This window comes from Heterocephalus glaber, unplaced genomic scaffold (genome assembly GCF_053883595.1).
Source record: "Heterocephalus glaber isolate CG9 unplaced genomic scaffold, H.glaber_assembly_v1.0 deba00001610, whole genome shotgun sequence".
NCBI lineage: Eukaryota > Metazoa > Chordata > Mammalia > Rodentia > Bathyergidae > Heterocephalus > Heterocephalus glaber.
In genome coordinates this window covers 34986390-35010047 of record NW_028258381.1, presented here as the reverse complement: position 1 = coordinate 35010047, position 23658 = coordinate 34986390, and the positions used below count along the sequence as shown (strand labels likewise).

Genomic DNA, 23658 nt, shown 5'->3' with positions numbered 1-23658 from the left:
GAGGAAAGGCAGCCCAGTGCAAAGGGCTTCACAGAAAAGCAGAGTGAATTTGAAAGCCCCTGGGAGAGCTCACAGGGAGCAGGAGGCAATGGCAGGGAAAGATGGGTGGGCCCTGGAAGAGGGTGTGCTGGTGTGTGTCTACCTTTGCCAGGCATGGGGTCCCTGCTGGCCTGCTCTTCCTGGGCTCATGTAGCCCCTGGAGGCGATGTGTAGCTGGCCAGTTCTTAAGGGAGGTTTGGAAGCCTCTCCCTGCCTTTATTTTGCTCAGGGTAGTAAATAGGCACAAGCAGTGTGTTTGGGGTGGCATTTCCTGGACTCCTCTGGAGTTGAGGACTCTGTCCTCAGGAGCTGCACTCCAGGGTTGGTGCAGGCCACCTTAGAGGCAGGTCCAGCTGGGACTGAGATGCTGATAAGGAGCCAGCAGTGGGATGGTTGCTAGGGGAGAAAGGCACAAGACTGGGGGTGGCTTTCTGAACGGGAATGGAAAGTGCAAAGGCCCTGGGACCTTGCAGGCCTTGGTGAGGTTTGTTCTCAGAACTAGAGAGTAGCCATGTTTTTCTGTAGTGTTTGAATTTTTTTCACTAAGCATGGATTTCTTCAAAATCAGTAACAGAAAATTAAAAACTGTAAAATAAAACACAAATCAAGAGGTGGATGTGGTGCACAGACCTGTAATCCCAGCACAAGAGAGGCTGAGGCAGGAGGAATGGCCAAAGTCAGGCCAGCCTGGACTACATACTGAGATCCTATCTCAAACACTAAGGAAAAAAAAAAGAAAGTATTTATAATAGCTTTACAATGGCTTTTGTGTGTGTTTGTGTGGTCTTGAGGCTAGAACCGAGGGCCTCATGCAGGCCAAGCACGCTCTTCCACTATGCCCCCTCATCCCAAGAATGCTTGTTTTGTTTTCAGATCAGGTCTCACCCTGTAGCTGAGGTTGGCCTGGAACTTGCAGTCCTCCTGCCTTGGCCTTCCTAGTGCTAGGATTACAGGCTTGCACCATTATGCCTGGGTAAGAATGATACATTTTATGCTGAATATACTTTACCACAGTAAAAAGGAAAAAAAAATATTTTAAAAGGTTCCTGGGCGTGATGACACATGCCTGTAATCCTAGCATTAGGGGAGGCTGAGGCAGGAAGATTGCATGTTTGAGCCCTGCCTGGGCAACTCAGTGACTTAACGAGAACCTGTCTCAAAATTTAAAAAATGAGTGCTTGCTTCAGCAGCACATATACTAAAATTTTAAAAATGAAAAGGGCTGGAGATGGAGCTCAATACCAAGGACCTGGGCTCAATCCCTAGTACTGTAAATAGCTATCATTTCTGGTGCATATTCCCTTGCAAACTCGCTGGGTATGGGTGAGCAGGATACTGCCCTGACTGGGCCATAGCTCACGCAGGGAGACTGGAGTGACCTGTGGCTGAGCCTGGGAGGGACATTGGAACTGTGGCATGAACCTAGGCGGGCTAAGCAACAGCTGACCTGCAGGTGGCGATATTGAGCCGCCTTTCAACCCCAGTCTTCCTAAACTCGGCTTCCTAGGACGGAAGCCCAGGGGCGACTCATCTCGCCGGAGTCTCTCGGTAGTTTCTTCAGGATGTTTTACGTGAGCGATTGCCTCTGAGTGTGCAGAGCAGTCAGAAGAGCAAAGAGGGCCGCTGAATCCTCAGGATCAGAGAGGACTCATGCAAAGCTCTCCCTTTCTGTGTAACAAATAGCTCCACCAGCTCCGGGCACAGGGCTCGCTCCCCGCTGCTGTTCACAACTTCAGCCACACGGGTGCAACATGGGCAGGAGTCCCTGCCTCGTTCCAATGCTGGCTTCTTCTCCACACCAGAGGTCTGGGCGAGTTACTCTCCTTCTTTAAGTCTGGAGTTCCTCAATACAGTAGTAGGGTGAAATGAAATGGGGAGGTCCCTGGGGCTGGGACCATTTTTTGCCTGGGTCCCGGCCGTTTCCTATCACTGTGCCTTTCTTTGGCCTGGGGGTTGGGTTCCTCTTCCCCCACCATTACTGCCCTGCAGTAAAGAGCAGTTTAGCTTTCACTGCCTGAGGCACTTCCACCACACTTGGTCTCCTCTGCTTCCCGCCCCCATGGCGATCCTCCTGCCTCAGCCTCCTAGTGCTAGGATTACAGGGATGTGCCACCATGCCCCGATAGATGAAGTCTTTTGAGCATCTTTTATTTTTATTTTTATGAAGAAAAGAACAGAGTAATAGACACGTACCCGTTCACCTACATGCAGTTTTGTTTGTTTGTTTTCTGTTTGTTTTATTTAGTGCTGGGGATTGAGCCCAGGGCCCTGCACATGCTAAATTCACACTCTAAACACTGAGCTATACTCCCAGCCGAAGACTTTAAGGCATCCACATTACACAATATTTGCTTGAGATTTTTCTTCCAAGAAAAAACAATGAGAAGCCTTCTTTATATCTCTTTAAATTTCTTCTCCTTCCCTCCCCAGAGAAACCATCAGGTATACATAAATGATGTAGTCATTGTTGTTTCTTGTTTTTGCCTTTGTGTTGTTGTTGTTCTCATTGTTTGGTATTTTTAATTGAAAATTTTTTTGTTTTTGTTTTTTTGAGACAAGATCTCACTATGTAATTCAGACTAAGCCTTGAGCTCACTAGCTTTGAACTTGTGGCAATCCTCCTGTCTCAGCCTCCCAAGTGCTGGGATTACAGGCATGCACCACCACTCCCTGCTCTGTCTGTCCCTTCCTTCCTTCCTTCCTTCCTTCCTTCCTTCCTTCCTTCCTTCCTTGTGGTACTGGCAGTTGAAACCTGGGCCTTTACACTCAGCTGCATCCCCAGCCTTTTTAACACGGGACTTTATCTCTGTCATGTATATATGACCAGTGGTTAGATTTTTTGATAATATGGTAATTCTAATGCTAACGTTTTGAGAAACTATGTATTATTTTTCAAAATGAGTAAACTACTTTACATTTCCATCAATAGTGTGCAAATGTTCTGAGTCAAATTTTCATAAACTGAAAAATAGATAACAAGTTTTAGTCTTCTGCATAGCGACCTCTAGTTTTCCCAGCACCATTTGTTAAATGGAATCCCCTTTTTCCAATGTATTTTTGTGTCCCCAGCCTTTTTAAAAAAATTGTTTTTAGAGCCAGGGATGTAGCTCAGTGGTGGCATGTCTGAATGGCATGCGCAAGGCCCTGAGTTCTATCACCTCCCTGGTAAAATTGTTTTTATTTTGAGACAGGGTCTCGCAAAATCACTGTGTAGCCTGAGCTGGGCTCAAACTTGCAATCTTCCTGCATCAGCTTCTCAGAGTGCTGGATTTACAACCATATCCCACCAGAACCATGTGTTATGGCTTTAAATGTTCACAGTTGCTATACGATTTTCTTTACCACACAAAATGATGTTTTCAAGATTTATCCATTCTGGTACATGCTGTTCTAGTTTATACATTGTAGGAATAAAGCACAATTTATTATTCAGTTCACATTGTCATAAAAAATAGATTGTTTTGGTTTTTTGATGTTATAAATAATAGTATAGTGAAAAATCTTGTACTTGTCTTTGTGAGCTATGCTTTAGAGAATATGATTTGAAGTGAAATTTCTGGGTTATAAAATATCTGCATCCCAATTTATTAGCCATTCACAAATCATTCTCCAAAGTCTCATTACTAATTTACACTCCCTGCAGCGCTACAGGAATATTTCTATTGCTCCTTATCTTCTGTGTGGCGAAGGGCAGCTCATGGTTGTTTGAATTTGCATTTCTCTGACGTAAGTAGATGTCTGATTTAAGCAGAAAGGGAAATTACTACATCCATCTAAAATCTGTGGGAGAGCTGGAAACCTGGTCTTGAAGGTATGCACCTCACACCACAGAGCCTGGTGAGCACACCATGCCTGTGTTCAGGGCTTTCTCTGCCCCCTTAGGTCAAAGCATGTGCAGAGGACACGTGCTGGGGCAGGCGAATCTGTCAATGCCCCTTCCAGCAGGAAGAGATGCTTTCGCTTCCTTAAAGGACCAGACTTCCTCAAATGCAGATTCAGCAGCCGAATGGCCACAAAGTAATAACAAACCTTCTGGATTCAGTACTGGGGATTGAACCGAGGACCTTCACAAGGTGCTACATCCTCAGCCCTTCTGAATTTTCTGAGATGGGATTTTGATAAGTCACTGAGCAAGAATCTGTCTGAAAATGAAAATTAAGAATGGCTGGGTGGGTGGCTTTTGGGGAAGGCCCTGGATTCAATCCCTAGCAACCCCCATCTCTCTCTCTAATAATATATCTATTATCTCTCTCTATATAGATATATCTATATATAGATATTTATATTTATATTCTTCTAGCATGTGACTGATCGTATCACACTGTCCATGGGATCTCTCATCTTACATTTTGTCATGTATTATCAAATTATTAACATTTTAAATTATCATTTTCTTCATTACTTGCAAGCTGTAGCCTCCCTGGGTTTGAAAATATAGCCAGTTGGCTTATTTGGACCAACTCTGCGGCAGAATAGAAATATGATGCTTGATAAAATTTAGAAACAGTCTTATTAAAACCAAGGCGGCACTGACAGGATGATAAAGCACTACTACCCTAAAACCTATGGGATGGAGCTGGGGCTGGGAGTGTGGCTCAGTGCAAAGTGCTAGCCCAGCATGTTCAAGGCCCTGGGTTCAATCCTCACCATAACAGTAAATATAATAAAACCCTAGGGAAATAAGAAGAGCATTGTGGGTATTTGCTGTCCTGTGTGAATTTAACCTTAAATGTGAAAGTGAAGAACTGGAAATCACCTGTCTTCCAGTTTTTGTCATACAGCCAGATGTGGTACACACACCTACACTCCCAGTATCGAGGAGGCTGAAGCCAGTTTGAAGCTACTCTGGGTACAGAGCTAATTCAAGGCCAGCCCTGGCCTACCTAGGGAGACCCTGTCTCAACAAACGAAAACAAAAGTGTACTTGCCATATAAGCATTAGAATCATCATTTTCTCGATGGTTATACGAATTTGTCTACTTTTCTTCTAAAGGAAGAAAGGTTTATTTCTGCTCACGGTATGTAGAGGTTTCTATCCATGGTCATCTGAATTTTGTTGTTGTTGTTTATTTGTTTTGATGTGAGACAGGGTCACAATATGTAGTTCAGGCTGACCTTGAACTCACTATGTAGCCCAGAGGCAATCCTCCTGCCTCAGTCTCCCGAGTGATGGGATTACAGCTGTGTACTGCCACACCTGGTTGTCCCTATACTTGATGGCAGAGGTGTTAGTACCTAGGCTAAGGACCCTGATGGGGCAGTCCTCCAGCAGGCTTTAGAGAAGTGACAGCAATGCTTTTCCTTACCTAAGTGCAAGATAGGCGCTGGGGACCGGCGGGCAAGTGGAGCCTGCTTTTCCACTGCAGGTACTTTCTCAGGCAGGTGGTTTTTAGAAAAGATTTCACCTGTTAACTTCCCAACTGTTTGAAGACTGCTGCCAAAGCGCCCACATCTGCATCAGGAGATTCAAGCAGCAAGGTTCCCAGCGGCAACATTCCTAACATACACACCTACACGGCCATCCTCGAAGAGTAGTTACTGGCTTAGTGATAAAACAGGAAACAGGATACGGATGATAACGTGAGAACATCTAAGCAGGTCTCATCCCACATGGTTCCAGAAAAGGAGGAGAAAGGGAATGAAGCAAGCCGGGACAGTGGTGCAGGTCTATAATTCCAGCACTCGGGAGGCTGAGGCAGGAGGATCACAGTGAATTCAAGGCCAGCCTGGGCTGCACAGCAAGACTCTATATCAAAAAAAGAAAGAAAGAAAGAAAGAAAGAAAAAAGAATGAAGCAACATCAGTGTTTGTAGAACCACTGGCTGAGAAATTTGTAGACGACAATCCAAAAACTCACTAAGATTAATAAATACTAAGCAGGGTAAAATAAATGTAAATAGATACTTAGAACACAGTGAAACTGGCAAGCCCCAGGAGAAACAAAAGCAATCATTTTATCTTTTTTTGTTTGTTTTGGGGTTTTGTTGTTGTTGGATTTCTTTTTGTTTTTGTCTTTTTGAGGTGTTTTTTTTTTGATTTTTGAAACAGGGTCTTGCTTTGTAGTTCAGGCTGGCCCTGAACTCACGTCGTAGTCCAGGCTGGCCTTGAATTTGTGGCAATCCTCCTGCCTCAGCCTCCCTAGTGCTGGGATTAAGTTCATGTCACCGTGCCAGGCTCCAAAGCCTATCATTTTAATTTTTTTTTTTTTTTTGCGGTACTGGGGATTGAACTCAGGACCTTGCGCCTTCAAGTCAGGCAGCAGCACCACTGAGCTAAATCCCTGTCCCCAAAGCCAATCATTTTAAAAAAACAAATTGTTGAGTATTTTGTCCCTGCAACAGGAAAATGACTAACCCTGGATTACTGAGTATCTATTTGAAAAACAGTCAAAAATTAAAAATGCAACCAATCAAAAAGAGAAGAACAAGTTAGATAGACAGCTGGTCTCTACTTCTCAAAAGCAACAGTGGAAGCCAGGAAGGTAGCAATGATATATACGGAGAAAGGGGCTGGGCGTGGTGGCGCATGCCTGTGATAGCAGCGCTCAGGAGGCTGAGGCAGGAGATTGCTGCAAGTTTGAGGCCCATGCTGGGGCTACACAGTGGCTTTAAGGCCAGTTTGAACTGCATAGTGAGGCCCTGTCTGAAAGAAAGAAAGAAAGAAAGAAAGAAAGAAAGAAAGAAAGAAAGAAAGAAAGAAAGAAAAAAGAAAGAAAGAAAGAAAGAAGGAAAGAAAGACTGTCTGAACTCTACTCAACAAAAGATTTTTTTCTTTTTGCAGTACTGGGGATTGAACCCAGGGCCTTCCCTGCTCCCCCTTCCTAGCACTGAGCTACATCCCATTTCTTTTTTTCAGTCTTTTGAGATGGCTCAATAAATTGCTCAGGGTGGACTGAAACTTGGGATCCTCCTGTCTCATTCTCCTGGGTAGCTGGGATTCCAGGGGTGTGCCACCATCCCCTGCTGTATTCTGGGGTTTTTTGAAAAAAATTTTTTTTATGTGCTCTTATTTATCTGTTCATATGTTTTCTAATTCTGCCTGTTTTAAATGTTATAGCTTAATAATTTCTGATATATGGTAGAGAAAATTCCTCTTATCTTTCTTCTTCAGAATTGCTTTGGCTAATCTTGATTCTTTACTCCTCCATATGAAGTTTAAATTCATTTTGTAATTTCCTGAGGAAATTATCTTTACTGAAATTGCATTAATTTTATACATCAGTTTGAGGACGATTGGCATTTTAAATATATTGAATTTTCCTATCTATGAACAAATTCTCAGTCTTTCTTTCTTTTTTTTCTTGTTTTTTTTTTTTGGTACTGGGGATCAAACTCAGGCCTTTGAACTTGCAAGGCAGGCTCAGAACCACTGAGCTAAATCCCCAGCCCCTTTCTTTAGGACTTTTATATCTCCCATAAAGTTTTATCATTTTTTCCTTAAAAATATATCATCTTAGATTTATCCCTGTATGTTGTCAGTTTGTTATTATTATGAATGAGATTTTTTTTTATTAACTAATGACTACTGGTATACATGAAAAGTAGTGTTTATTGTATGAGGTCTTGAATCCAAAAACCCTGGTGAATTGTCTTTATTTTAACATAGTTTATATGAGTGTAGTAGTGCACACCTGTAATCCCAGCACTCTGGGAGGCTGAAGCAGGAGGATTGCAAGTTGGAGCCTATCTTGGCAATTTAGGGACTTAGTGAGCCACTATGTCAAAATATCCAAAGGGCTAGGGATGTAGCTTAGTGTTGAAGCACCTAGTTTAAATCTCAAGTACCATCACCACCACCACACACACACACAAAAAGTGACTTGTGTATTTTCTGGGGTTGATACTGAGATTACCAATCATATTTCTTTCTTCCCAACCAATACCACCATTTTGTACTTTGCTTCTTGCATTAGTTTGATCCTGAAATACAGTTTAATCACAGTCACAATAATAGGCAGCTACTGATTTTTATTAATGTGCAACTTATATAGGGTGTCAGGTATGGTGCTGCATGCCTGCAATCCCAGTGCTCGGGAGGCCGAGGCAGGAGGATCACTGAAAGTTCAAGGCCAGCCTGGGCTACATAGTGAGACCCTGTCTCAAAAACAACAATTACATAAAGAGAATACATAGGTCTTACATGCCAGACATCATTTTTACAAGTGTATATATCAGTTTAAGGATGTTCTTATCAAGAGACAGAATAAACCAGGCATTGAGGTGCATGCCTGTAATCCCAGCACTCTGGGAGGCCGAGGCAGGAGGATTGCAAGTTCAAGCTCAGCCCCAGCAATTTAGCAACCTGCCAAGATCCAGTCTCAAAATAAAAATTAAAAAGACTGGGGCTGTAGCTCAGTGGGAAGGCCCTAAATTCAATTGCCAGTATGGAAAAAAAGAAAAGAAAAGAAAGAGAAAGGAGACAGAACATTTCCATCATATAATAAAATTCTCCAGCAATTCTTCCATAATAGGCAACTACTGCGCAGACATTTATTTATTTATGTATTTATTTGCAGTACTAGGGGTTAAACCCAGTATCTTTGCACTACATTCTCTCTCTCTCTCTCTCTCTCTCTCTCTCTCTCTCTCTCTCTCTCTCTCTCTCTCTCCTTCCTTCCTTCTTCTTTCCTATGTGGTTTAGGCTGGCCTTGAACTCACTATGTTGCCCAGGCTAGCCTCAAACTCACTGTGATCCTCCTGCCTCAGCCTCATATGTGCTGGGATTGGGATGTACATATGCCGCCCAGCTTGGTTCTTAGTACTGTTTTTACTCTGAGGCAGGATTTTGGTAAATTCCTAAACTGCTAAATTGCCCGGGCTGAGCTTAAATTTATGATCCTTTTGCCTCAGTATTTACAAGTGTACACTACCACACCTTGCACCTTGTACCCTTTTTTTTTTTAGACAAGGTCTTGCTATGTGGTGCAAGCTGGCCTTGCACTCATTCTGTAGCCTAAGCTGGCCTCGAACTCATAGCAGTCTTTCTGCCTCAGCCTCCCAATTGCTGGATTACAAGCAAGTGCTACCTTGTCCTGCACTTTGTACCCTTTAACCACTGCCCAGGGGCTGGGTGTGTGGCTCAGTGGTAGAGAGTGTTTAGCATGGGTGTGGCTCCAGGCTCAATTGCCAGCAATACCCCCCTCAACCGCCACATCCAATTCCCCTCCATGTAACACACACACACACACACACACACACACACACACACACACACGCAATTTCAGTTTTAAATGAAGTGATGAATGCTGCTGTTTAACACTTGGCCTAGTGGCTGTCACATAGGAAGTATTCAATACATTTTGGGGCCTACTCATCTTATGAATCCTTGGCTTTTAGAGTCCTCCACCTGCTCTGCCTTACAGAGCTACAAACAGCATTCACCTGAAGCCTCCTAAAGGGAGGGCGGGGACTGAGGACAGGCTCCAGCACCCAGGAGGCTGGGCTTGAATTCCGCCCTGTGATTTAGGCGGTTGAAATTCTTTGGCCTCATTAGTCTGTAAAATAGTGACAATTATTCTACTGCTTTATCCATTTATTGGGCTTAGATGAGTTTCTAAAGGCAAAGCACTCAGAAGAGCACTCTGGCCACGGCAGCATTTAGTAACTGTGAGTTACTAAACTGTGAGTGTGGCTAATGTGGTCAGTAGCTGGTGGTGTTCATGACACATTCTTGGCTTTCTGTCTTCCAGGAGCGGGGCAGGATGGCTTTTCTGGTCCTCTTCAGGGTGGGTATGGTGGTGTCACTAGTGTGGCCCAAGGGTTGTGGGTGGATGTTTTATCCATCACTTCTGGGCCAGTGTTGTTCACATAGGGCCCCTTACCCCAAGCCTTTCTTTTGTCAAAATGTCAGAAACCTGAGGCGGTGGCTGCTTCATTATCCTGGGTCTGAGTGATCATGGTGAGCCTGAATCCCTGTGCTGCACTGTCTCAGGCTGCTGAGGTGTGTGTGGCAGGAGATAGCCTGACCTGACCAGCACCCTAGCTGTACTTAATAGTCCCAAGTCACGGTGGTGGCCAACCTATGGCATGTGTGCTGCAGCCAGCTATTTGTGTCACTGAAAGCTCTAAAAGGTTCGCCATCCCTGTGACCTAGGATGTGCTCCTGTGTTAGTCGGCCTTTCATTGCTGTGACCAAAACACCTGAGGCAATCAGCTTAAAGGAGGAGGGGTTTCTTTTGGCTCCTGGTTTCACAGGTTTCAGTCCATGGCCAGCAGCTCCACAGTTCCAGGGTCTGGCAAGGCAGAGGATCATGGAGGAAGGGCAAGGTGGAGGAAGAAAGCTGCTGGCCACCAGGAAGCAGAGCACTGGGGAAGAGCCAGAGAGGAGAGGGCCAGGGACAAGATACAGCCCAGATTCACACCCTCCTAATCCCGTCCTGGATCTAAACTCCTGCTGAGCTTTCATCGTTCCCAACAATGCCATCCATTTATGGCATGGGTGGATTAATCCAATGACACCAGAGACATTGTGATCCAATCACTTTCAGAAAGGTGACCTTGGAACAGGGGAAACTTCTGGGGACATTTTAGATTGAAATCAACATTCCTCAATGGCTCTTAGGGACTCTTGCTTTTTTTATTTTTTATTTTTTTGAGACTTTTTTCGAAAGGTGCTTGGCAGGACTTGAAATCCTTGCCTGCAAGGAGGATAATACCCAACAACAGCCCCTCCTGCACGTCCTCTGGGGGATACCAGTCCTGATGTCAGTGGCCTGCTTTCCAAGTCCTGCCTGTCAGTTCCATTTTCCTAAGCGGAAAGCATTAATGTGACTCAAAAGCCACAGGAACAGTCATAATATAAGTGGGTTCTTCTTTTTTTCCACATCAGATGGGCAATGGGATGTCGCAACTAGGTTTGAGTGAGGCACATCTCATGCATGTGGCATGAACTCCCCATTACCACACTCATGAACCAAAGGATCAGATAAGTGGGATCTTGCTACTGAACAAAAAATTTTTTAAAAAACTCTTCCCTGAATGAAACCGTTTATTCTTTGGTGAGGCTCTACAGACAGCAGACCTATTTCAAGGCACGTTTCCCGAGAACTTTCTGTTGTTAGAGTTGTCTGGCAGCAGAGCCTTCCCCTTGAAGGACTTCCTTGGAGCCATTAAGAATGAGATCCAGTGGGAGGCCGGTGATTTAGCTCAGTGGTTCTGTCACCTGCCCTGCAAGCGCAAGGACCCAAGTTTGATCCCCGGTACCAAAAAAAAAAGAGATCCAGTGGGAAAGATGGCCCACACCTGTAATCCTAGCACTTGGGGAGGCTGAGGCAGGAGGAGCACAATTCAGTGACTCAGTGAGATCTTGTCTCAAAATACAATAGGGCTGGGGATGTAGCTCAGTGTAAAGGCTTTGAGTGGCCAATCCCCTGTACCACTGCCACACACACACACACACATACCCAGCATGAGAGCCAACTGCTGCTGCTTCTTTCCTTCCACAGCCCCCTCCCCTGGGTGGAGTGAGAACTTACTGTGTTCTGCTCCTCTACCACCTCCATTAAGGGATTCTGGGGCGGGGGGCAGAGACCTGGTTTGCTCATCCCTGTTTGCCTTCCTCACCTTCCTCTCCTACCAGTTATTCAGAATATGTTTCACTAGTAATCTTGGGGAATGTTTGTGGGAATAAAACAAACTGCTCAACTTAGAGCAGTGGTCTCCTGCCTGGCTGAATCATCTGGGATTTAACAAAACAAAACAAAACTGAAGTCCTGGTCACAGTTCAGACCATCCATGAAACTCCAGTGATGGGAAAGCATGAGCACGTGTTTTTTTTGTTTTTGTGTTTTCCCCAGTGCTCAGGATCAAACTCAGGAGCTCACATATGCTAAATAAGTGCTCTACCACCAGCCACATGCCCTGCATTATTGCAGTTGATAGACTTAATGAATGGAAAGATCCTGTGAGTAGAGAAAATGTCCCTTTAGAATGGGTCTTTAGTTATATTTTCCTTTCATTTGTATCTGTATAAGGGGATGCAGACAATGGCATGTGATGGGTGGAACCCAATGGGCTAGATCCAGGCAGGGGATTTCCGAATATTCCCCAGGTGATCACTAAAGGCAACCAAGATCCAGAACCACTTACTAGAGCCTATCTGACATATGTAAGGGGGTTAAATAATTAATTTAATAAGCTATTAGAAAAATGTATAATTGTATATTTGTAAAATATTTGACAGTCAGGCTGGGGATTTAGCTCAGTGGTGCTGCTGCCTGCCTCACAAGCACAAGGACCCGAGTTTAATACCCGGTACCAAAAAAAAAAAAAAAAATTCGACAGTCTTCAGAGTGTGATAAAGTTTTTTTTTTTTTTTGGTACCCAGGATCAAACTTGGGTCCTTGCGCTTGTGCAGCAGGTGGCGAAACCGCTGAGCTAAATCCCCGGCCCTTTTTTTTTTTTGAGATAGGTTCTTTTTATGTAGCCCAGGCTGACCTTGAACTAGTAGCAATTTTCCTGCCTCAGCCTCCCAGGCTCTGGGATTACAGGCATGTACCACCACATCCGGTGAATTAAAAAAAAATTTTTGTTGTTGTTCTTTTGAGTCAGGGTTTTGCTATATAGTTCAGACTGGCCTTGAACTCACTATGTAGCCCAGGCTGGCCTCAAACTAACTGCTTCTGCTTCAGCCTCCCAAGTGCTAGGTTTATGAGCTTGCACCACCATGCCTGGTTTCAAAAACAATCTTGTAATATAGTGGGAGACAGAAATATGTACCAAATAATAGCAGGAAGTCAGCAGATTATATGTGTGTGGCGGGGTGTGGAGTCAGGGAAAGTGCTGAGCACAAAATTTGATAACAACAGCTAAAAGGAAGCCCAGGGTAGCAGAAGGAAGTGGCCATCAGAGGCGGGTGGAGAGTCACAGGATCCTGCAGTGGCCATTGTGACTTGGGAAAGTTATTCCGTGTCTGTCTGCAGAAGGCAGTCAGTACTTTCTTAGTTACTTCGGAAGAGCATCATTAGTGCTACCTACCTGTACGGATGGTAGGTGTCCTGGGGAGATGGGACAGGGAGGTCTACTAAGTGTGGGGAGAGCACTAAAAACCAACAGGTCAAACTTAAAATATATGTATGCCTCTAAATATAGTTCGCTATCAAACTAAAATGTGATAACTACCTTAAGAAAACTATGATTGGAAAAGTAATTTTATTCAAACATTTGAGCCTGTTTTCCATAGCAGATATTCTAGAATGTAAAGGAAAACAAGTGCGAGTTATTATAATACCAGCGTATAATAATAAGGTAAAATAAGGGCCAGCTGCTATAGCAAGAACTAACGGTGAGGCTGAGACCCTTCCTAGGACCCTGGGCAGGTTTGGGCTTTCAGTTAACCACCTCCCCAGACACAGCTCAGCCTGTGTTGCAGGTGCAAGATCCTCCCTTTGGGAGCCGGGCATGGTAGCACATGCCTGTGATTCCTGCACTTGGGAGGCTGAGGCAGGAGGATCATCGCGAGTTCGAGGTCAGCCTGGACTACACAGTGAGTTCAAGGCCAGCCTAAACTACATAGCGAGACCCTGTCTCAAAAAACAAAACAAAACAGAACAAAAATCTCCTATCTTTCTAGGCTTTCTCTGCCTGTACTGTTCATCCTGGGAAGACCGGGGCATTTGCAGTTGTCTGACACCCTCCTCTTGCTCCTGTTCAGTCCTCATCCAGCCAGCGGCCGCTCAAGCTCCTGCCCTGGCCCGACCTCGCGTGCAGCTTCCCTTTGGGAATGCTTTGGACATGCGGTCCCCGGAAGCCAGCTGTCAGGCCTGAAGGCCGGGAACGGTCCCAGAGAGTCTGTGAGTCCTCACACCCGGCACCGGGCCTGGCCGCCTCCAGCAGACCTGACTGCTCTGGAGAGGGCAGTGAGCGACAGTGAGGGACGGGACGAATGAACGCAGAAGGCATTGAGTGGGCCAGTGAGCGCTGAGGGCAGGGCAGGGTGGGTAAGCGAGAGCAGGACCCGGCGAGGGGGACGGGCGGCGAGCGAGTGCCGGTGGGAATGGGCGAGCTGCCGCCGGGGACTCGCAGCGCTCCAGAGAGCGGGGTGCAGACCCTGGGCTGTGAGCGCCGGCTGCCCAGGCCACGTGGCTGGGACAGGCCTGGAGGCGGGAGGGGGGAAGTAGGCGGAGCTAAATAGAGTGTGGGGGTGACAAGGCCGGGCCTGGGCGTGCTGTGGGGGGAGCGAGTCGGCAAGGGGTGTGGCCACACGCGTGTGGGAGCTGGGAGGGGGTGAAAAGTCGGGATGTGGGCGTGATGGTCGGTGAATGGGCGTGGTCTAGGTGGTCATGGGCGTGGCCTGCAGGCACAGGAGGAAGTCACGTGGGCGAGCGGGCTCACATGACTGGCCGCGCGATGGACCAGCTGCCCGCCGCGGCAGTCGGGTCAGCCGCTGAGTCGGAGGCTGACGAGGAGGCTGATGCCCCGGCGACAGGTACGACACTGGAGACCGCCATCCCAGTTCGCGGCGCGCTGTTTGGGCGCAGCCTCTCTGATCACCTCTAGCCCGCGCCCCGGGGCCACCTGTGCGAGTCCACCTAGCCCACTCGAGTCGGCGCCGGCCCCTGCCCTGTCTCGCTACTGCCCAGTTTCGCGGCTCTAGGGACGGCGACATTTGCGGTCCGCAGCACTCGGGTCGGTGCGTGGCCGGGGCGGGGGCCCAGCAGGTGCCCGCCACTCACTAGGTGCGCTGCCCGGGTCCTCCCCGCCGTGGCGACAGTAGGTGGCCGCGTGAGGCGCGAGTTGGGGCCGGAGGAGGTGAGATCAGATGAGTACTGGAGATTTGAGAGTCGGGTTTTTCCCTGGGAGGAAAGGCGGGAGGGAGTATGGCAGTGAGATCGGGGAGGGAGCGCTTGAGTCACTGCAGTGGAGACCCGCGTGTGTGCAGAAGGTCCTTCAGAACGGGTCTTTATTATTTCCTGTCACTTGTATCTGTGTAAGGGGAAGCATGTGACAGCCCTTGCTGGATAGAACATTGTGTTCAAGAGGTCACATGCTGGAGCCCAGGGTGGGCCCACCTATGCCAGAGCTCCAAGCTGGCGTCCTTCCAACCAAGTCACTTGGGAGTGGAGGCTGTGACTGGATCAGAATGCTGATCCCGGCTGGCTTGTCAAGCGGTTCTGTGTGGACTGAAGTGGCCGAGGTTCAGGGATGTCTGCAAATACAGGGAGTGCCATAAGTGTTTCGTTCAGGACTCACCAATGGCTGCCATTAGGGTGTGATTTGTAGACAGTCCAGCCCCCCCCCCCCCCCCCCCAGCTGCCTTCCTTGTGGCTTTGCCTGGAATTCCTACAGGTTGTTGGCTTTCCTTGGAGGCAGTGGTGATTTTTATCAGGAATGCTAATTTTATCCACAGCTAGGAGGCACACCACAACCTCTGACTTCCAAATTCTCAGAACATTCTTACAGCCCCGTGAGTTTAAAAGTGGGGTTTCAGGCTCATTGGGTCTAGCTTGTCATTTCATTTTTTTGGAAACTGGATGCCCATCCTGGCAGGGAGGTGAAATGGTAAAGCAAACCTTTTTTTTTACCTGGGGAAAACTAATTTATCTGGAGGTGTGTGACTAGTTCCAAGTGGGCAGTGTAGGGAACCTGTGGTTGGGTGGGCTGGGGTCAGAAAACCTAAGAGTCTGGTAATGAATTTGGCCCACAATATGCCTCACACTTTGACAAAGTTGATTTTGGGTTCTCAGAAGAGTAGTGGCTGTAGGGTTTATAGTGAATTTCTTCCTTTTATTTATCTCCTGGCTGCATACCCAGAGCTGCCTGTATTGTGATATCTCTGCCTTTGTAGTGCCTTTGGGATTACCAGAAAGAATTGCCCTACTCATTGTAATTTTCATCATTCAGTCTCATTATATTCTGATTATTTGAAGCTTAGGCTGAGAATGCTCAGGTAACTCTCTTCCTAAAAAGTTTCAGCTAGGTATCACAGTGCAAGCCTGTGATCCTAGCAGTCTGGGAGACTGAGACAGGAGAATCAAAAAAGTTCAAGCACAGCTGGGCATTGTGGCGCACACCTGTAATCCCAACACTCAAGAGGATCGCCAAGAGTTCCAGGCCAGCCTGGGCTGCATAGTGAGTTCAAGGCTAGCCTGAAATACATAGCAGAGACCCTGTCTCCAAAAAAAAAAAAAAAAAAAAGTTCAAGCACAGAGTGACTTAATGAGATTCTGTCTCAAAAAATAAAACACAGGCCAGGGATTTAGCTCAGTGGTTTCACCACCTGCTGCACAAGCACAAGGACACGAGTTCGATCCCTGGTACCCCCCCCATAAATAAATAAATAAATAAATAAATAAATAAATAAATAAAACAAGGGCTGTAGATGTAGCCCAATATGAAGGCCCTGGATTCTATCCCCAGTACTACAAAAAAGAAGAAAAACAAAAAAAAAAAACCTCTTAACTTTCAGTTATGCTATAATTTTTTATTTATTTTTTGAGACAAGGTCTCGCTATGTAGTTCACTCTGGCCTTAAATTCACTATGTAGCCCAGGCTGGCCTCAAACAGTGATCCTTCTGCCTCAGCCTCCGGAGTGCTAGGATTACAGGTATGTGCTCCCATGCCTGGCTTCAATTATGCTGTAATTATGTTATACATGGATGAACACGTTTTTCTTTTTTAAAGGCAGGGTCTTCCACAGCTCAGACTGGCCTCCGACTCACTAGTATAACTCAGGATGGCCTAAAACTCATGTTCCTGCTGGGTGTGGTGTTATACGCCTGTAATCCCAGCACAGGAGGCTGAGCCAAGAGATTGCTGCGAGTTTGAGGCCAGCCTGGGATACATAGGAAGTTCAAGTGAATTACATAGTGAGACTTCTCAAAAAATCAAACCAAACCAAATTGAAAAAAAACAAACCCAAAATAACAGTAGCAACAACAGCACCAGAAAAAATCTTACGTTCCTCTTGCTTCAGCCTCCAGAGGTCTGGAATTATAGGCTTGTGCCACCATGCCTGGCTGGGACGTACTTTCTTTTTCAGTTTTTATTTTTATTTTTATTTTTTATTTTTTTATTTTTTTCAGTTTTTATTTTTTAGTTTAATTTTTTTTTTTTGGTACTGGAGATCAAACTCGAGACCTTGTGCTTAAGAGGTGGGCGGTGGAACCACTGAACTAAATCCCCAGCCCTATTTTTAATTTTTAAATTTTTCTTTTTGGTACCGGGGATTGAAATTGGGACCTTGCACTTGGGAGGCAGGCAGCAGAACCACTGAGCTAAATCCCTGGCCCAGTTTTTTATTTTTTATTAGTACATGTTTGCATTACATGTATGGACGTACATGTAATGTACATGGGGAGCTGGTACATAACACATCTTGATTCTTTTTTTCCATCCCCTTTTCCTCCCTTCCCTCCCCCATCTCCCTACTTCCTATTTTTTTATTTTGCTCTGTATATTTTGGATTTCTCATTTAAGTTTGTATGTTGGAGATATTTTCTTTCAAAAAATATAGAATAGGGCCGGGGATTTAGCTCAGTGGTTTCGCCGCCTGCTGTGCAGGCCCAAGGACCCGAGTTCAATCCCTGGTACCAAAAAATATTTAGTAAAGATCCCATTCCAGTTGCAGTCACCTCTGCCCTTTATCAGAGAGATGACCAGGGTTATCAGTTTGGGATGCCTCTTTCAGTTCTGTGCTGATATTTTATGCTGAGGCATACTTATACCGTTGTGTATATGTGCCCTGCTTCTCTTTAGGGTACTAGAGCATTTTCATTGCTCCTATAACAAGTTACCACAAAATTATTAACCCAATACAAAGATAGCTCATGGTTCTAAAGGTGGGTAGTGCAAAATCAGTTTCACTGGGCTAAAACCAAGGTGGTGGCAGGCAGGCTGTGGCCTTTTTGGAGGCTCTGGTGGGAAGCTGTCCCCTGGCTGTCTGGCTTCTAGTGGTGCCTGCATTTCTTAGTTGCTGCTCCCCTTTCTCCAGCAATATTGAGCACATCTTTGTCATACTGCCTTCTCTCTGGTTTTCCTTCTCTTGTTTAGTTTTTCTACTTTTTTTTGGTGGGAGTACTGGGGATTGAACCCGAGCTTTCATATGAACTGTATTGCCAGCCCCTCCAACTCCCCTTAAATTTTGAGACAAAGTCTCACTGAATTGCCCAGGCTGGGCTTGAATTTTCCATCCTCCTGTCTCAGCCTCTGGAGTAGCTGGGACTATAGGCTGTGCCAGTGAGCCTGGGTACCTTTTCTGCTTGTAAGGATCCTGATGATTATGTTAGGCTCACCCAGATAATCCAGAATAATTTCCCTGTTTTCAGGTCAGCTGATTAGCAACCTCATCTCACAGCAAAGTGAATTCTCCTTTGCCATGTAAAACTAACGTAGTCACAGGTTCATGGGGATCAGCTCCCCCTATGGAGCCTGTTACTCTCCCTACCACTGGGAGATACCCTAGGCTTTTACCAATGTGTACTAATAACAGCAGTGTATTAAAAGGATCCTTTCCCTGTAACCTCATCAATATTATGGATCACTTTTTAAAACTCCCTTCAGATTTAAAAAATTAGAGTATTTCACTTTTTATTATTTGCATTTTCTTGATTAGGATTGAGATTTGGTATTCTTGTAATATTTCTTCTGGTATAGCATCTGTGATTTGACCGTTTATGTCTTTTGCTTATTTTCTTATTCAGCTTTTTTCTTCTTCATTTGTAGCAGTTCTTTGGTATTTTGTACATTTTATATTGAAATTGTAGCTATCAGAATATCTGAATGAAGTCTATGGTCTCATCTACTCTGAAGGCCTTTGAGGTAGGAGGATCACAAGTTCAAGGCTGGCCTGAGCAATTTAGAGACTGTGCTTGTAAATAAAAACTACAAAGGGCTGGGGCTAGAGCCCAGGGGTAGAGTGCTTGCCTGGAATGCACCGGCGCTATGGTTCCCTGCTTCAGCACTGGAAAAAAAACACAACTCTGTCATCTATACCTATATCTATATCTATATCTGTATCTACACAACCACAGAGAGCCTTCTGTTCTCTGACAGGGAAGGTGGGAATTCAGGGCTGTTCTGAGGTCAGTGATCATGATTTAGAATTAGAATGGCAAGCAATGAGTGTGGTATGTGTTTGATCATCTAATCTGATCCTTTGAGACTGCATAGTACAGAAGTAAGGATTCACACACATCAGCACTGTGCATTTGCCCTGCTTCCTGCACCCAGTGGCCATAAGCTGAGTCAGGAGAGTCGGGGCCTCAGGCCTCACTGTGGTCCTGGGTTCCCTTGCTGGCGTTCCATGCATTCCACTTCACTGGATGCTCTGCGTCGGGTCCCAGGGCCTTGGCTGTCACACGAGCTCCTCCTGGCCTTCTCTTCCTGCTGTAGTTTGTCACCTTTGCTGCCATTTCCCTTATATGGGTGTGTGCATTTGTCACAATTCATTGAGCTGTCAGTTAAGATTTATGAAGTTTAGGGGCTGGGGATTTAGCTCAGTGGTTTTGCCACCTGTTGTGCAAGCGCAAGGACCCGAGTTCGATCCCTGGTACCAAAAAACAAAAAAACAAAAACAAAAAGATTTATGAAGTTTATAGTGGTCAGGTTACAGTTCAAATCACTGCTTTCATTAAGGAAAATGCCTGGTGCACCCCCTCCCTCCACTTTACAGTTGGTTGTAAACGTCTGGCAGACAGAAATTTATTTTTCTTTACTCCCCAAAATTTAAAGTAATAGCTGCTATGTAGAAGTGGCTCACATGTTTGAAAAGAATGTCATTTTATTATTTTTTTAAAGCTAGTGTCACAGGTGGGTCCAGTGGTGCAGGCTTGTGATCCCAGCACTTTGGGAGGCTGAGGCAGAAGGATCAAACAAGCCCGGCTTGCCTGGGCAATTTAGCTATTTGGAAAGACTCTGTCTCAAAATAAAAAATGGACTGGAGGGCCAGGGATTTAGCTCAGTGGTTCCGGTGCCTGCCTTGCAAGCACAAGGTCCCGAGTTCGATCCCTGGTACCAAAAAAAAAAAAAAAAGACTGGGGATGCAGAGAGACCCTGAGTTCAATCTGAAGCACCCTCCCAACACAAGTTTCACATTTTAGTTCGATAGTTTATTTTTAAAGTTTGTTAGTGATCTTTACACTTTCTCTTCCTCTCCTCCTCCTCCTCCTCTTCCCCTCCCTCTCTCTCTCTCTCTCTCTCTCTCTCTGACACACATGCACATAGACGCTCAATTTGCAAGGTAAAATGTGTCAATTTGAAGAAAGAGGAACTAACTGAATCACTATTATGCAGAATAGATTTTGCCAGAATTTGTGGTTAGTAAGAAAGTGATGTGTTCCGGGTGGGGGAATTCTGTTTTGGTATTATTTTTTTCTTTCCTGAGAAAAATGCCCCACGAAAAGCGATGTTTTGCCATCTTGTCAGCCAGGGTGGCAGGGAGGGACTGCAGGGGAAGCAGACATGGTGCTGAGTGGACACTGGACTTGCTGTGCTGCTAGGAGGAACCCAAGGTGCGTCTCACAGTCTTGAGCTTATAGTAAGGACCCAGATCCCAGGACTGTCGCTGCCCTCTGAAGTCAGTCACACTAAGCATGTCTGCCTGTCTGTCTGTCTTTTTTTTTTTTTGGTACCGGGGATCAAACTCAGGTCCTTGCACTTTCGAAGCAGGCGGCGAAACCACTGAGCTAAATCCCCGGCCCTCTTTCTTTCTTTTGAGACCGAGTTTTGCTAGTTCAGGCTGACCTTGAAGTCATTGTGTAGCCCAGGCTGGCCTCAAACTCCTGACTCTCCTGCCTTGGCCTCCTGAGTGCTGGGATTACAGACATGTGCCACCACACGTGGCCTTAGTGTTTTCTTTAGTTTTCTTTTGTTTTGGTTTACTGAGATAGGCTTTTGTTATGTAGTGAGCTGGCCTTGAACTCACTGTGTAGCACAGAGTGGCCTCAAACAGGCGATCCTCTTGCCTCAGCCTTCCAAGTCCTGGGATTACAGGGGTAACACCAAACGTGGCAGAGATAGGTATTTTGTGAAAAGTGTTCTGAGGCAAATACCAATATTAAAATACTGTATAGGAAGATAAAAGTGGAGATACACTCCTATAATCCCAGCATGCTTGAGAGGCAGAAGCAGGAGAATCACAAGTTTGAGCCCAGCCTGAGTGATTTAGCAAGACTCTGTCTCAAAATAAAAAGTTAAAAAGGATTTTAAAAAAGAGGATTTTGCTCAATGTGAGGGGGGAAAAAGGGTAGTAAGAAAGCTATCTTTCTTAACTTTATAGGTTATGATTATTAGTGATTCTATAAAGAAAACATTCTGCTGGGCTTGGTGATGCATACCTGTATTCCCTCCCTTGGGGAGGCCGAGGCAGGAGGATTGCAAATTCAAGCCCAGGCTGGGCAATTTAGTGATTTACTGAGGCCCTGACTCAAGAAGTACAAAAAAGGACTAGGGATGTAGCTCATTGTGAAGCCTTTGGGTTCAGTCCCCAGTAACACCGCCCCCCCCCAAATCCCACGCCAAAACCAAAAACCTGCTGGGATAACTTAGGAGAACTGGGTCCTCACTTTGTGCCATTTCCAGTTGACATGGTGAGGGAAGGCTTTGTGCTGTTTTGCTTCTTTCTGTGTGATATTTGTTAGGGAAGGGGCACCTCCAGCTCCCTAAGGTTTGCAGAGCAAGTGTGCTATGCAGATTTAAAGTGAAGTGACATCAAGTTTGATTAACTCCAGGAACACTCCATGCAGATTGGAGAAAGTTGAGGTTGGTAATACCTCTGAAAAAGTGCAATCATGTTATTTTCCGGCTGAAGTATGACTGCATGATTTTCCTGGTCTGTGCTGGTAAAGTGTTGTCTACTCGGAGTTTCATGAATGAGCTGTAATTAGAGCCAGGGAGATTTTACTGTGAATTGGTGCTTTGAGCAGATGTTGTTATGTAAGCGCTGTGACCACAAGTACAAACATTTTGTGAAGAAGCCTCGCCCATTCCTGCCCTTTTACACTGCTGAGCTCCCAATGGCTTTCCTTCTTTCCTGTGTCAGTGTGTCTCATGTTAGTACCCGTCTGGTGGCCCGGATATACATTTTTCCAGTGTATTTCTTTTGAGTTGATATTTTTCTGTACTGCTAAGTAATTTTTTGAAATTTTCTATATAATATCTGTAAAATCTTGCAGCAAGGAATGGAATATTTGTGCTTCTGAAGTGTTAGGTCGTAAAATGTGAGTTAGAAATGCTCTTGCCGTGTTTTCCAGAAATAATTTTTTCAACAGAATCCATGTAAAGATTGTCCTTAGGCTTGTTCTTTTTGGTACAAAAGATAAAACTTTGCCTGCCTGTACTGTAATTTCAGCATTGTGGAGGCTGAGGCAGAAGGATGGCAAATTTGACCCCAGCATGGGCAATTTAATGACTTAGTGAAACCCTGCCTGAACTTTCCCCCCAAAAAAGACAAAGTTTCTCTCATTATTCCCCCTATGCCCTGCCCCATCCCACCAAACTAGTCACAGACCCTACATGCGACCTTGTTGTCAGTGTTGATTTTATCTTTTTTTTGTTGTTGTCAGTGTTGATTTTATCTTTTTTTTTTGTACTGGGGATTGAACTCGAGACCTTGCGCTTGCAAAGCAGGCACCAGAACCACTGAGCTAAATCCCCGGCCCTGATTTTATCTTAGTAAATAAAATCTTCAAGCTTTTGGAGCTGGAGGGTTGTCCTTGGTCAATCTGAGAGCTATTTGTTCTCTAACCTTCTTATGTAAGTCTGAGACTTACTGTGTGGCTCCAATTCCTTTTTCTTTCTTGCTTTTTTTTTTTTTTTGAGGTATGAATTGGGGATTAAACCCAGAGCCTTTACACTGAGCTCCCCCACTTTGAGACAGGATCTTACCGTGTAGTTTAGGCTGTCCTTAAACTTACTGTTTCCCAGGTTGGCCTTGAATTCACAGTAATCCTCCTGCCTCAGCCTCTAAGTCCCCGCCCTCTTTATTTTTATTTGTCATTTTGAGGCAAGATCTCCCTGAGTCACTAAGTTGCCCAGAGCCCTCTTTATTTTTATTTGTCATTTTGAGGCAAGATCTCCCTGAGTCACTAAGTTGCCCAGAGCCCTCTTTATTTTTATTTGTCATTTTGAGGCAAGATCTCCCTGAGTCACTAAGTTGCCCAGATGGGGCTCAAACTTGTGATCCACCTGGATCATCCTCCCAGAGTGCTGGGACTACTTGTTTTAAAATAGTTTTGCCGGGGAGGGGTGGGAGACTTAGCTGAGTGGCACTGAGCCTGCCTCACAAACGCAACGTCCTGAGTTCGATCCTCAGTACCAAAAAAAAAAAAGTTTTGCCAGGATATCTGGACTCCTTTCACCTTCTTTCCCCAGTCTACAATGGCGCTCCTTAGAGAGTGGCGTCACCTTTGGTGAGGTGTGTAATTGTATCTGCTCTGCTCTTAGAGGAGAATACTACAGTTAATCAGCAGCAGTGGCGGTGGCAGCACTGCCCCTCAGGCTTCTGAGGTCTGTGGGGAGCTCACTGGTGAGTTGCGCTGTTGGAGTGGCCTCTGGGGGCACAGCAGGACCAAGGCCCCAGCCCCTTGTCGCTTGCACCTTTCTGAAGCAGAGGGGTTGGCGGGAACCCCTGCTGTTGGAAGCATCCCTCCAAGCCTGACAGGTGTAGGTGGGCTCCATCCTTGC

At 45.6% G+C, this 23658-nt stretch overlaps 1 protein-coding gene and 1 non-coding gene across 5 annotated transcripts in view; one reads left to right on the top strand and one right to left on the bottom strand.

The window, feature by feature from the left end:
- Nucleotides 1-10860: 10860 nt before the first annotated feature.
- Nucleotides 10861-10959, bottom strand: LOC147822688 (small nucleolar RNA U13). Its single transcript, XR_015445537.1, has one exon. It is a non-coding gene; the product is annotated as a small nucleolar RNA U13 (small nucleolar RNA).
- A 3350-nt stretch (nt 10960-14309) lies between these two features.
- Snx8 (sorting nexin 8) overlaps nt 14310-23658 on the top strand; it is a 57396-nt gene continuing 48047 nt past the window's right edge. For 3 of the 4 annotated variants that reach the window (XM_087196430.1, XM_004840366.4, XM_087196431.1), the window contains exon 1: nt 14310-14463. In XM_087196430.1, the coding sequence (XP_087052556.1) occupies nt 14370-14463 (94 nt within the window). In that variant the 5' untranslated portion in view covers nt 14310-14369. The remainder of the gene's footprint in view (nt 14464-23658) is intronic. The other variant, XM_004840368.4, reaches the window with a different exon arrangement.